This window comes from Ochlerotatus camptorhynchus, unplaced genomic scaffold (assembly GCF_037179485.1).
Source record: "Ochlerotatus camptorhynchus isolate MF236.1 unplaced genomic scaffold, CSIRO-AGI_Acam_v1.1 ptg000577l, whole genome shotgun sequence".
Taxonomy (NCBI): domain Eukaryota; kingdom Metazoa; phylum Arthropoda; class Insecta; order Diptera; family Culicidae; genus Ochlerotatus; species Ochlerotatus camptorhynchus.
In genome coordinates this window covers 4528189-4542523 of record NW_027041058.1, presented here as the reverse complement: position 1 = coordinate 4542523, position 14335 = coordinate 4528189, and the positions used below count along the sequence as shown (strand labels likewise).

Sequence of the window (14335 nt, the reverse complement as noted above, 5' to 3'; positions counted from 1 at the left end):
CTATCGCGTTAAATGGATTGTGGTGAATAGGAAGAACTCAGATTGTCGAAAACTCTTGGAATATTTTCACGACCTCCACGTGCTGATCAGTAACGAGGTTTACTATCTATGTCAAGAAGATGGTATCGAAGGATACTCAGTCAAACAAGGTGCCCGTCAATCCTAAATAACTCACGCACAACTGGTACCTAATCTTTTCAATTCTTCAGTATATCGTCATTCGCTGAAATCCGAACTGATCGAGGAAACCGTCGGCTACTGGAACCATGGGATGATCGTCAATTTGCAACACTCCGACAAATCATCGGTTCGTCGTCACAACTTGAACCACTTCAAGCTTCGAGCAACGCTGGTGATAATTAACAACGAAACTATAAATCACTTGGAAGACTACCGCGAGAAGCACATAGATACGATCACCAAGCAGAACTACTTCCTGACGAAATACTTGGCCCAAGACCTGAACGCAACCCTCCAGTTCAGGTACGTCAACACGTGGGGCTACCGTGACCCGAAAACCGATCGATTCAGTGGAATGATCGGTGAGTTACAAAGCGACGCAGCGGATCTAGGCGGGACTGCGCTCTTTATAACGACCGATCGTATCAAGGAGATCGATTACCTCTCGATGACCACTCCAACTCGGGCCAAGTTTATTTTTCGATCACCCAATCTTTCCGTCACGGATAACGTGTTCCTGATGCCGTTTAACGGGTCCGTTTGGCTATGCATCATCAGTTTCATCATCCTATCCGGCATTCTTCTGTTGATCATCATGAAGGTAGAGCTTCAATGCACCAACGTTCGCTACGGCAGCGGTGTTCGTCCGAATTTGATGGACGCTGTGATGAACATGTTCGGGACTTCGTGCCAGCAGGGATCGTACCTGGAACCGAAGTCTCTTCCGTCGAAATGTCTGATCCTGCTGAGTTTGATCATTTTGATGTTCCTGTACGCTAGCTATTCGGCCAACATTGTGGCGCTGATTCAGTCGCCGTCGCACAAGATCCGGACGGTGGAGGAACTGCTGAACTCGAGGTTGGTGACGGGAGTCCACGATACCGTGTACAATAGGTATTACTTCATGGTGAGTTCAAGTTGGTTTTTATATCGTCATTGATAACTGATCGCTTCACAGCACGGCACGGAGCCCGTTAGGAAGGCGATCAATGAAGGCAAGATACGTTTTGTTCCACTGGAGAAAGGCATGGAGAGGGTTCGGCAGGGTTTGTATGCTTTTCATGGGGAGTTGGGCGTTTGCTATAAGGTGAGTAGCGAATGTTAAACTTATGCAAGGATATTTCTTCATTTGTGAATTTTTGTTTTTCAGATCATCAGCGAGACGTTCCAGGAGGACGAAAAGTGTGGTCTTCAAGAAATTAACTTCCTGAACATGGTCGATCCGTACTACGCAGTGCAGAAGAATTCCTCATTCCGGGAGCTGGTTCGGCTCAGTTTGTTCAGGTTGCGTGAATTCGGCATCCAGGGTCGGGAACATACGATGCTCTACTCCCGGAAGCCGCCTTGTAACGGCGGAAGCAGTTTCATTCCCGTTTCGATCGTCGACATTTGGCCTGCACTTACCTTGCTGGGCTGGGGCTTCGGCATTGCCTTTGGATTGTTGGTGGGCGAGAAGGGTTTTACACGCTTTCGAAAACGGAACCGGTTTAGCGTGTACAATGGGACTTTCTTCAAACGGTCGCTTAACTAGGTGCGTACACTTAAATTGGTTCTTATTTATTTTCACTTCTGTTGATTCCATAAAACGAATCGATTCGAATTCAATCTCGTAATTATTCGTAAAATATAGCAAACTTCGCGATCCGCGCGTCAATCGGCACATCATTTAGGATAACACTTAAACCAGTCTTAAGCAACATTGGGGACAAATAGATGCCATGATTCAACTCTCAAAACACTAAAACGACTTAATGACAAGTGAGAATCACATTCTCCTACCCAGTGGGGGGTCACACACTCAATCACAGCTCCCGAAGGAAGTCCTTCCGTGTGATGATGCCGCGAATACGATTCTCCCGCGTTATCACTACCAAGTGCCGCAAGCCCAATGCCCGGAATAGCTGAAAGATGCGCGGAACCGAAGTCTTCAGGTTGACGCTGTACGGCGACGGGTTCATGAAGAGGCTCATATCGACGGTGTAGTTACGGAGGGTTTTGTCCTCGCTGATTTTCAGATCCTGCGGATGGGAATGGAATGGTGGCGTTAGTTCTCTTGGTGCAATTTTAGACGGAAATGGAGTAGTGCTGGTTTAACAAGTGAATGCCCATCACCCACATCTACCAAACCCCACAGAGTCGGTGTCAATTTCGATCGAAACGGATTCATTCGACATTTGTTTTGAATGGGAAATCCGTTTTGATCGAAATATGGGCGTATATTTCGCGTACAGAGGGCCTTCCCCGGTCTATTTGAAATTAATTCATACAACAAATTAAATTAACAGGGTGTCTACTCAATCTAAGGAATCAAATTCCCTGAGTTTTCCAGGTTTTTCCAGGCCGGATGAAAAAAAATCCAGGTGCTTACAAATTATACACATTATTATTTTATCTATTTATCCATCTGGAATCCCTTTTATGTACTTATTGATTTATGATATTTTTGATTGTTCAAACTTGGGGGTTGGTACTTATAAGTCGGCACAGCAAAAAAGTTATTGAATATTACAGCAGAACAGATGCACATAGGTTGTTTAGTATTAATTTGTACAATTAATGTTTAGTAAATGCACCAAAAGTGGAGGTACGTTAGTACAATGTACTTCTATAGCGGCTTAGGGAGACTCTATAAGCCACCATTGGTGCATTTATCCTACACATAATTTGCGAAAAGAAATTATATCCATGTTTGTAATATTGTATTTGTTTTGCAATAACATTACTTATTCATACAGTATTACGTCAATCAATATTACATTCTTTTTTGGTATTTGTGTAGTATTTTTTTAATTCAAGAATATAAAAACAAGTAAGAAACCTGTCTATACTATTTCAATAAAACAAAACACAAACAATATATGTTCCGGTGCGAGAGCCCCCAATTCTAATCGTACACCACATCCGCATCTACCTTGCACCCATCTGTCAGTGCAGAAGCGATTCGCACATGTTTTTTCCTTCCAAAAACATAACATGTAAAACCATCGAACTGTAAACAACAAAAAACAGAGAAAATTAAAAAGTTGAATTAGCAAAGTGACATCGTCGGTTTTTTTCCTTGTCTCCGTGTTCCGTCGGAATTCGGTTTTGTACATTTGGTCCTTCGAACCGGATAACGTCGCGAATCGTGATGGATAAGTTGATCGGTCGTAGAAATGCTCAGTTGGTGCAAATGAAGGGGGAGTCAGCTGCAGCCGAAACAATCCACGAGCGAAATGCATCGCATGGGGAAGTGGAAGATCGGCTCGAGCAGCTTAAGGAGCTCACAATAAAATTCCGGCAGACGCAAAGCGAGATAGAGGAGAATCAAACGGACCCGGAAGTAATTACCTCGGTGCATAACTTTCGGGAGGAATTCAACACGTACTATTATCGAGCGAAGGATGCCCTTGAGCGGTACATTTCCCAGGGCAACAACGAAAGCGACGAGGAAGGTTCCGTCACCAGTTCAAATCGGGGCTCCACTGCAAGCTACCGATCGGTGGCTGGTTCTAGCAGAGATCTTCGGGAAGCGATGCAAATGCTGTTGGAAACTCAGCGAGCATTGATGGTGAACCAATCGATGGCAAGCAGCAGTAGAAATTTCGCGTATAATGGTCGTGGTGTGGATCCAGCTGGAGGAGAACAGGTGTCGAATCATGCACCCCTCCTAAATGTGCGACTTCCTCCGATCAGTGTACCAACTTTTGATGGTGAGCGAAAGAATTGGAGAGCCTTCAAAGATATTTTTGAGCAGATAATCCACGTACGCAACGATCTGCGCGATTCGTTGAAAATGCAGTACTTGGTGTCGTATCTGGCGGGTGATGCCAAACGTCTGGTAAGTTCATTCCCAATATCGGACGCTAATTACAAGGAAGCGTGGGCGGCTCTTTCAAGCTTCTACGACAAGAAAAAATATACGCTTTTTGCTCTTGTTCGTGAATTCGTTGACCAGCCTGTGGTCAACACCGCCACTACCGCAAGCCTACGCAAACTGGTCACAACTTCGGATGAGGTTGTTCGACAACTAAATGCTCTGGGAGAGGAGTACAATCAGCGAGATCCGTGGCTGATCCACCTGTTGTTGGAGAAGCTGGATAAGGATACCAGATCCTTGTGGGCTCAGAAGATAATCGACGTTGAGAATCCGTCCTTCGAGGAGTTCCTGAAATTTTTGGACAACCGGTGCGACGCGCTGGAAACCTGTATGGCCTTTTCGAAGCATGCAGCGGATCCTGTGAAGAAGATGTCTCAGCCGGAGAAAAGGATGCAGTCGTTGTATACGAACTCAGTGATACAAAAGTGCGCGAAATGCTCCAGTGAGCATCCGATTTATCTGTGTGAAGATTTTAAGAAGATGGACCTACAGTGCAAACGTGAACTAGTACAACAGGCGAAGTTGTGCTATAACTGTCTACGTCCTTCGCATTCAGTGAGAGTGTGTACCTCGAAATCGGTGTGTCGCAATGCGGACTGTAAACAACGGCACCATACGCTATTGTGCCCAAAGGGAGATGGATCAGATCAGCATGAAGAATGTTCTACCGAGCCGAAGCAGTCTGTACAAGGAGCGCAAGATTCAGATCCTGTAGTCAACTCACTGGTCACTCAGGTTCCACCAGAACTAATGAAGGAAGCGTTTGTACTACCGACAGCGCTTGTCAATGTGCAAACCATCGACGGTGGATTTTTGAAGGTTCGTGCTTTGATTGACTCGGGTTCTGGAGCATCATTGATCACAGAAGCCTGCGTCAACAAACTCAGTATTCCTCGTACAAGCGGAAAAGTAGCGGTCTCTGGACTAGGGCAGCAGCATGCAGGGACAACTCGTGGAGTCGTAAAGCTTATCATGGCAAATCGGTTCAACGAAACGGTAATTCTACGAACTAGTGCGTTCGTAATGGGTAAGCTGACGTCAACGTTGCCTGCTCAACGCGTCGAGGTGAACACGAAGCTGTTGGAGAAGGAGATTCAGGAAACGCTAGCGGATCCGGCATTCAACCAGCCGGGGCCAATCGATATAATTTTGGGTTCGGATGTCTTTCTTGCTATTCTCCAATCGGGGCAAGTCAAGGACAAATGCGGTACTTCTGTGGCCCAGAACACGATATTTGGGTGGATCGTATCTGGTAATCAAGCTATCTATACGACAGATGTACCTAACAATTTCTCCATCATCAATCTACATGCCGAGGTGGACATCAACCGCACATTGCGACAGTTTTGGGAGCAGGAGGAGGTTCCAAAGCCACAACAGCTTACTCCTTCGGAACAGGCGGCGGCTGAGTTCTTCCAGTCCACACTCTCTCGGGACGATTCGGGACGCTTCATCGTGCGACTTCCTTTCGACGATTCGAAGCCTGCGTTGGGAGAGTCACTCACGGCAGCCATCAAACGGTTGAGATCGATGGAGAAACGTTTCGACCGGAATCCAGAATTCCACAAGCAGTATTCGGATTTTATCGAAGAATACCTCGCTCTAGGCCATATGGAGGAGGTACCGGAAAACGAAGTAAGCGTGAAGGCTAGTGAAAGTTTCTACCTCCCCCACCATGCAGTGATGAAAGCAGAGAGCACGACGACGAAACTTCGGGTAGTTTTTGATGCCTCCAGTGCGTCCGAATCTGGTGTGTCTCTCAACGATCGGCTCTTAGCCGGACCAAACGTGAACCAGGAACTCTTCTCTGTTCATTTGCGTTTTCGGTCAAATGAGGTGGCGTTCGCAGCAGATGCGGAAAAGATGTTCCGTCAAGTATGGATGCATCCACTAGACAGAGATTACTTGCGGATTGTATGGCGTAAGAACTCAAGTGAGCCAATCAAACATTATCGTCTCTGTACTGTCACATACGGGACGAAGTCTGCACCATACCTAGCAATTGAAGCCATGAGACAAGCAGCGAAGGATTACAGCTCGATGTATCCAGGCGCAGCGGAGAGGATTGTTTTGGATATGTACGTCGACGATTTCCTATCAGGTGCGAAGAACATGGATGAAGCAAGGGAGCTAAAGAACCAAGTTATCGAGATCATGAAATCGGCGGGATTCAACCTACGTAAATGGACATCCAATCGTTCAGAACTTCTACGAGATGGGGAAGATGCAGAGCAAGCACCAATAGACGTTAAACTGGCGGAGCATCCAGACGCTGTCAAGGCACTAGGGATACAGTGGCTGCCTAAGGAAGACGTCTTTTCCTTCAAGGTTAGTCTCTCACCAGATAACGTGAATAGTAAACGTCAGTTACTCTCGGACTCTTCACGGCTGTTCGATCCATTTGGATGGCTGTCTCCAGTGATTGTGAAGGTCAAGATTATGTTTCAACAACTGTGGTTGAGTGATATTTCCTGGGATGATCCACTTCCTCCTGCTATCGAGACAATGTGGATAGATATTAAGGAAAACCTTCACCTCGTCGAACAGATTCGCATTCCACGATTCATCGCGAGCTTCAACGGCAAGGTAGAGTTACATGGGTTTTCGGATGCTTCCGAGATGGCGTACGGTGCTGTGGTGTACAGCAGAGCAAGAGACGAAGAAGGAAACATTTTGGTGAACCTCGTGGCTGCAAAGACAAGAGTGACGCCGATTAAACAAGTTTCGCTGCCCCGATTGGAGCTTTGCGCAGCAGCCTTACTGGCAGAACTTATGCAGCGAATTACTCAAGCACTCTCCCATCTGGAAGTGGAGCATTGGGCGTGGACAGACAATACTATAGTTCTTCAGTGGTTGTCTGCTCATCCTCGCAAGTGGAAAACGTACATAGCCAACCGTACTTCTGCGATCCTGGATTTTTTACCTCGTGATCGCTGGAACCACGTGAGCGGTCAAGACAACCCAGCGGATTGTGCATCTCGTGGTTTAACTCCAGGTGAACTTGTATCGTTTGATTTGTGGTTTAACGGACCGCAGTGGTTATGAAAGGATGAAGAATTTTGGAATGCTGAACCCTACGATCCAGTCGACGATGAAAACCTTTTGGAAGTGCGGAAACTCAAGGTACTGCATACCAATCCGAAAGCTACTCGAGACAACTACGACGTCGAGCGGGAATTGATTGAACGGCGATCAAGCTTCAATTTGGTTGTTCGAGCACTTGCGTATGTAAATAGATTTGTGCAAGCTACCAAGGGAATGGAATGTGAACCTACGCTGACACCCGGCGAACTGTATGCGGCTAAGGCGCAGATAGCTAGAACTGCACAATTCGATGTGTACAAGCAGGAAATGGAATTACTCGCAAAGGAAAAGGAGTTGCCGGCCAAGAACAGATTGTCAGCACTACACCCTTTCCTGGACAATACTGGAACGATGCGCGTGGGAGGCCGTCTTCAGAATTCTCCCTACTCATTCGATGTGAAACATCCGATCATTCTCCCACGTGACCATCGAGTAACGGAACTTCTTCTGAGAGAACTTCATCTGCAAAATCTCCATGCGGGGCCCACTCTGCTTACAGCTACAGTAAATCAGCAGTACTGGGTGATCGGACTACAGGCAGCAGTACGACGAACAGTTCAAAGCTGTATTCGATGCGTAAGAATGAAGGGACACACGGCCAATCAGCTCATGGGCAGCCTGCCTGTGCCTCGTGTAATGGCAACCCGCGCATTTACCCACGTTGGCGTTGACTACGCCGGCCCATTCAAGATTCATGCGCTGTGCGTTAGAGGAGTCAAAGTCACAAAAGGTTATTTGGCGGTTTTTGTGTGCATGTCGACTAAGGCTGTACACTTGGAGGTTGCCAGTGATCTCTCAAGCAATGTGTTCATCGCCGCGCTTAAGCGATTCATCGCTAGACGCGGATATCCAAACGAAATCTGGTCCGATAATGGGACAAATTTCGTGGGTACCGACCGTTGGCTGCACGAATTGCAACGTACTCTGGAGAATAACAGTAAGACAGCAGGACATTTCCTCTCTAATCTGGGCATCAAATGGGTTTTCAACCCTCCGTCCTCTCCGCATCGAGGCGGAATATGGGAAGCAGCTGTTAAAAGCGTCAAGAAGCACCTCTTGGCAGTACTTGGTTCGGAAGCACTCACCTACGAAGAACTTGCAACGATTTTGGCTCAAGTCGAAGCATGCCTAAACTCAAGACCCCTCTGTCCACTATCGAGCAATCCTGATAGTTACGAAGCTTTGACACCCGGTCATTTTTTGATTGGTCAACCGTTGAATCTCATTCCGGAACCTGATGTGCAGCATATCCCGTCCAACCGCCTGGATAAATGGCAGCTTGTGCAGAAATACTCCGACGAAGTTTGGAAGCGATGGCGGGACGAATATGTGGCTACGCTGCAACCGCGTACTAAATGGCGAGTTACGGAAACGAATGTTAAAGAGGATCAACTGGTGTTGGTGAAAAATGAGAACGCTCCGCCGGCTCAATGGGAGTTGGCACGCATCGTTAAGCTTCATCCAGATGCAGCTGGAATCGTTCGGACTGTTACCTTGCGGCGTGGTCAAGCTGAGTACCAGCGCCCGGTACAGAAGGTCTGTATCTTGACATCGGATTGAGGCACGTGGCCTCAAGGCGGGGGAGGATGTTCCGGTGCGAGAGCCCCCAATTCTAATCGTACACCACATCCGCATCTACCTTGCACCCATCTGTCAGTGCAGAAGCGATTCGCACATGTTTTTTCCTTCCAAAAACATAACATGTAAAACCATCGAACTGTAAACAACAAAAAACAGAGAAAATTAAAAAGTTGAATTAGCAAAGTGACATCGTCGGTTTTTTTCCTTGTCTCCGTGTTCCGTCGGAATTCGGTTTTGTACAATATATCAAAATTTGATAACAATATGCTTTCAAAAACAAAATATCATTTTGATAATATGTTTGAGTCTAACTCTGTTTGGAAGATCAAGACAGAATAAATCATGGTTTCACATGTCTAAAATCTCTTAAGGTCCGTTTAGACTATCTGATTTTAGTCTGATGGTCTGATTTTGACCGCCGCCACAATGAAATCAATCTGCTCGAATTTACTTTCGACACACTTTGTCGAACCCCCCTGTTTGCTGGTGTTCACACTGCTTGCACATGTCGAAAGAACTGTCAATTTAGATTCCAAAACAAAACTGTATCAGGAATCAAAAGTAAATACTTCCATCATGAATTACTGGGAAATTGCTCTAGTTTCGGCAGACGTATTTGCTTTTATTATTTTAAATAAAATGAGAAAGAGAAGGTGAACTTTGTGGAGTAGGAAATGGTTGCTCAGGAGGAACACCGGCAGGGATCTTGCTCATCTTGTCCATCAAGCGCTGCGATATGAAGATGAAAATGGATTTCAAAACTTCGCCAGAATGTCGATACCAACTTTAGACAAGCTAGTGGGAAAAGTACTCACTAGATATACATGATTCCTTGGGTTCTGAAAATTTCTGTTAACAACTCAATTCTGCAGTTGTCCCACAGCTGTCTACAGCAGCAGTCGATTTTTTATTTCGTTGTGAACCACACGATAGCCTGTTTTCAAGACTCGCTATTATATAGTTGCTCTATGTTCGTTGCTAGCAGTTCGGTGCCTTTTGTTGCTACGGTGCAAGATGTGTGAAGTAAAAAACACCATCAAGTTTAGCTTCAGCCATTGTGATGCCAAACCAAACATCGGAGAAATTGTAAATTTCGCCAAAGCACTCGACGCGGATCCGGCTGAAATGGAAGCTGTTTATCGCATTGGTGAGGAAAGGGGAGTCTTCATGAAGTTCAAATCAGAGGAAGCGATGCTCCATGCTCTGACATTTAATTCGGAGGATTTAATCTTCCATTATGCGAATGGAACGACGGCAAAGGTACGCATGTCGCATGCTGGTGAATTCATTCAATATGTGCGTGTGTATGACTTGCCACGAGAGGTACCCGACAACGAGCTGGATAAAGTACTGGGGAAATATGGGAAAATTAAACGCATCATCCGGGAGAAATTTCCAACTGATCTGTGTTTTGAGGTATATACAGGGATACGCGGTGTATATATGGATGTGAAGAAGGAAATCCCCACGTCATTACATTTCTTCAATCGCAAAGGAAATATTTTTTATGATGGCAACAAAGATAAATGTTTTTTGTGCAAGGCGGACGGACACCGGAAGCTTTCCTGTCCCAAGCGGAAGGCTCGGAAGGAACCGGAGAAGCAACTGAAGGGAAAAGGAAAGCAAAGTGAAAGAAAACAAAACAGCAGCAGTACGTATGCTGGTATAGTGGTGGAAGGTGCGTCGTTTGTCATTAGCGATCAGGAAACGGACACGGGGTTGGAGATGTTGAATGAAGATAACGAAATGGACGTGACTACCCCGACGACCGACGAGAGTAGCGGAGAGCATGCAACGGGAAACGATGTTCAGAAACAGCAGCAGCGATCACGATTCGGGTTCAATGAAAATGAGGAACAAATTCGGGAAAGAAAGAAGTTGCGTGCACGGGAGAAGATAGCTTTGTCGCCGCTTCGATCGCCACCCAGAAAAATCATATGATAAAATATATTTGTATATATTTTTTTTGTATTTTGAGTACCATGATTGGTATTCTATGTTACTCGGCTCCGCTAAGTTATTTTTATAACATTTGAGCCTGCCAAATAAACAAAATGAAAAAAAAACTCGATTCTGCAAGGTCTTCAAACCTTCTGACGTCCCTGAAGTTTTGTTTCTGTTCTTCGGTAAAATTTCTTTAATGATCAACAATCTTTCCTGACAATCTGCAAATGTCTCGGTAGTTCTACAATTTTCTTTGAAGTTCTGTGTGTTCTTCAGAAGTTTCATTTTCATTTTGCAGCGTTTGGTGGGGCAATGGGAGCGCAAGTCAATCCAAAGCCGAGGATAAATGATGGGTAATGGCTGAATAGTCTATGCGGACCACTTGAACGCCATGGGAAAAGGAAGGGATTGAAGAGGCCGGTTATTGGGGGGTTTTGAGGAAATGACACATAGTGATACTAAATGTAAAGAAACCGAAAATCCATCTCCCACTGATTCATCCTTTCACATATATACCAAATTGATATTTTAAAGCAATAATCAAAATAAACAGACAATACATGAAAAGGCTAGTTGCCAGTTGCTTTAAAGGCTAGTTGTCTCCCTAAGCGAAACATCCGCATCCTAACTCTTCTGTTAATCCACTTAATGCTACTAGGCTGTCTAAATTTTCTTATTTAAGTTCGTTTGATGATTATGATATCTCTAGTCTAATTTAATAAATAATTGAAATCTCTAATCTACCTACCATGCTTTATTAAGTACCTGCACTTGTGAATGTAATCTAAAATTTAACGTGTTTCAAGTTGTTTTTGACTTTGACCTATATTTAATATATATTAGTTCGTCCCAGGTGACACCTTCAATTGACTAAAATGCTTCACTTTGAAGTTAGTTTCCTAGCTGATTTTTAAATTACATAGGGTATATGCTTCAACTACGCTCACACGTTTCCACTATGTCGCACCACAAAAATACGTATGGTTATGTCACAATAGAAGCACGCCACAGTGGAAATCCCGAGCCATAGTTCAAACACTTATCCCAAATCAAAATGAAGCACATATAAGATTAGTTGCAATACCATGTACAAAAATGGTGTTTAACATTGTTCCCTGAGTAATACCTCAATGAAAACAACAACGAAAGCTTGTCACGCAAGTAGAAGGAGCACTGTTGGCCACTTTCTGAAATGTTTCAATTGTATAATTCCCTTGCAAACCCAAATAAATCTATCTGCGTAAAAATAAATAAAATTAGAGTGATTTGCGGCAAAACCCGCCAGTATCGCACCCAACGTCAGTGCCTATACGTAAGCGTACTATAACGCGGCTTTCAAATAAAGGAGTAACAAGTGTGATACTATCACTTCAGGCTAGAACTTTGGTTCTCTTATGCAATGGTTCATCAGAGAGGGGAAGCTCAGTAATCCTCATCGCATGCTCATGACGCTATTCTGTCACGGCATGAGCCAACGATGCCGGACCTAACCAACCGTCTCCAACGCTCCAATATGAAGCATAAGATTAGGCCCACCCACCAACGTCCAGGTTAAAAAACTAGCCAAGGGGAGGGAAGTTCTGTGTGTTCTTCAGAAGTTCCTAAATCCATCGCCGAACTTCTCTGAAGTTCTGCAATTTTTACTGAAGATCCATTAACATTTCTGAGATTCTTGTGATTTTTTCAGAAGTCCTTTAATTTTTTTCAAAGTTCTGTAGCTTTGTTCTGAAGATCTATGAACTTTTCTGATGTTGAATAATGTTTCGAGGATCTCCAAACTTCTGTGAAATACTTTATATTTCACTGTAGATTCTTGGACTTGTCTGAAGTTATGCAAATTTCCCTGAAAATTTACAAAATTTCGCTTATAGTTTTACAAATTGATTTGAAATTATGTTTGCTTGCTTGAAGTTTTGAAAATTTCTTTGAACATTTATCTGAAGATCTACGCTCTTGTGATTTTGTTTTTATGAATTTCTGTTAATAACTTTTAATTTGTTTGTAGTTCTGTTCTCAAGATCTACGAACTACCCTGAAGCTCAAAAAATTTCTCAGTAGATCTCCGACCCTCTCTGAAGCTCCAAAAAAATCTATGTTGGGTCTCAGACCTGCTGCTGTATGGCATGCTTATTCTTATACAATACATGCTTCGTATGCTTCCTTTTGACGGTTGCCAGTCTCTCTTTTTCGGTTGTTTCCTTTTTACGACGATTTTGATCCTCTACATACAAATCAGCGAAGAGCGAGCGTGACAAGACTCTCTGAATGAACTTGTCTCGTTCGCACACGTTGTCTTAGCTGTCAGATGCTTGTCAAGTTCAGTGTCCTTAAGAAACGTTTCGAGAAACGGAACGAAAAACTTCTTTTGAATTACGAATGAAGAAATAATTGGAAAATTCCCTGAGTGGAACCAAAATTCCCTGAATATTCCAGGTTTTTCCAGAAAAAATAAAATTCCCTGTAAATTCCCGGTTTTCCAGGTTTTTCCAGGTAGTAGACACCCTGATTAAGCATAAATTAAAGGTAAACTATGCGGCAATTTGAAAGCTTCGAACTCTGAGATAGCTCTAAAACAGAAATCTGGAAAGACATTTTTAGGAGAGTTTCAAGGAATTTTAGAATACAATTTGTTTATTTGGTTCTACATCAACAGACTGGGTTTAGTTCTAATGACGGATTAAGCAATACTAGGAAATACAATATAGTCAAGTAGTAACGAGCTGCAAAGGTCGTGAAGTACAACTTAATTCCTAATTCTTAAAAATATATCACGGAATCTCTGACGTAGCGTCTGGCGTGCCAAGTGAAAATCATTAACGATTGAAAACCCTTTGTAGCCCATTGATAGCACCATACCAACTATAGTTTGTACGACGAAAAGGTACCCGCTGCATTGCATTGTTACGGAGTGCTCTTGGTTGAACGTTAACGTCGATTTGTTGTAGAATAGAAGGACAATCGATTCTACCCTGTAGAATGTCTGCCACAGACAGGGCCCTTGTCGTATCTCATCGACTCTACACCGACTTTCGTAGCTTGGAAAGCGATGAGGATCCCTCCAAGGCAATCGTCGAAGGGCAAACCAGATGAATCGTCGTTGAATAGACTCTACTCTTTGGACACTGTTTTGGTAATTGGGATTCCATACAGGGCAGCAGTATTCTAACACCGACCGGACGGGGGAGCAGTAAAGCGACTTTAAACAGTAGATGTCCGTGAAACTTTTAGCTATCCTGAAAATGAAGCCGAGCGTTCTGGATGCCTTGTCGATCACGTACGAGATATGCTGACTGTATGTGAGTTGACAATCCAAAATGACTCCCAGATCCTTAATGTGATTCACACGATGTACGTCAACGCCTTCTAGGATATAACTGAATGGATTGGATGTTTCTTCCGTGAGAACGTGATTACTGAACATTTTGTTGGATTTGGTTGTAGGAAAAGGTGGCAGTCAGCGATGGCTCGGATTCGGAGATAGATTTTCATGTCGTCTGCGAACGACAGTCGAGGACGAAATTGACGTCGTTGAAATACACAAGAAATATCAACGGGCCGAGGTGGTTACCTTGCGGAATACCCGAAGTGGCAGGGAACGAAGGAGATCGGCAGTCGTCGATTGTAACTTCCAACGGACGATCAGATAGATAGGATGCGAACCATCGTAGAAGACTGCCGTATATACCG

The 14335-nt window shown here is 44.3% G+C and overlaps 2 protein-coding genes across 2 annotated transcripts in view; one reads left to right on the top strand and one right to left on the bottom strand.

The window, feature by feature from the left end:
• The first annotated feature begins 271 nt into the window (after nucleotides 1-271).
• Nucleotides 272-1737, top strand: LOC135713724 (probable glutamate receptor). The gene is made up of 3 exons (XM_065236945.1): nucleotides 272-1087; nucleotides 1139-1267; nucleotides 1331-1737. Exons 1-3 carry the CDS (start codon nucleotides 272-274, stop codon nucleotides 1709-1711), a joined length of 1326 nt encoding a protein of 441 aa, XP_065093017.1. The 3' UTR covers nucleotides 1712-1737.
• ClC-b (chloride channel protein 7) overlaps nucleotides 1731-14335 on the bottom strand; it is a 27080-nt gene continuing 14475 nt past the window's right edge. Inside the window, exon 6 of the mRNA XM_065236898.1 lies at nucleotides 1731-2198. Coding sequence (XP_065092970.1) covers nucleotides 1983-2198 — 216 coding nt within the window. The 3' untranslated portion in view covers nucleotides 1731-1982. The remainder of the gene's footprint in view (nucleotides 2199-14335) is intronic.

Bases quoted from the DNA above. Each gene is read 5' to 3' on its own strand.
- LOC135713724 (XM_065236945.1), top strand. From the start codon at position 272: ATGATCGTCAATTTGCAACACTCCGACAAATCATCGGTTCGTCGTCAC. The intron at 1,088-1,138 runs GTGAGTTCAAGT...ATCGCTTCACAG, and splicing joins ACAATAGGTATTACTTCATG to CACGGCACGGAGCCCGTTAG. The intron at 1,268-1,330 runs GTGAGTAGCGAA...TTTGTTTTTCAG, and splicing joins AGTTGGGCGTTTGCTATAAG to ATCATCAGCGAGACGTTCCA.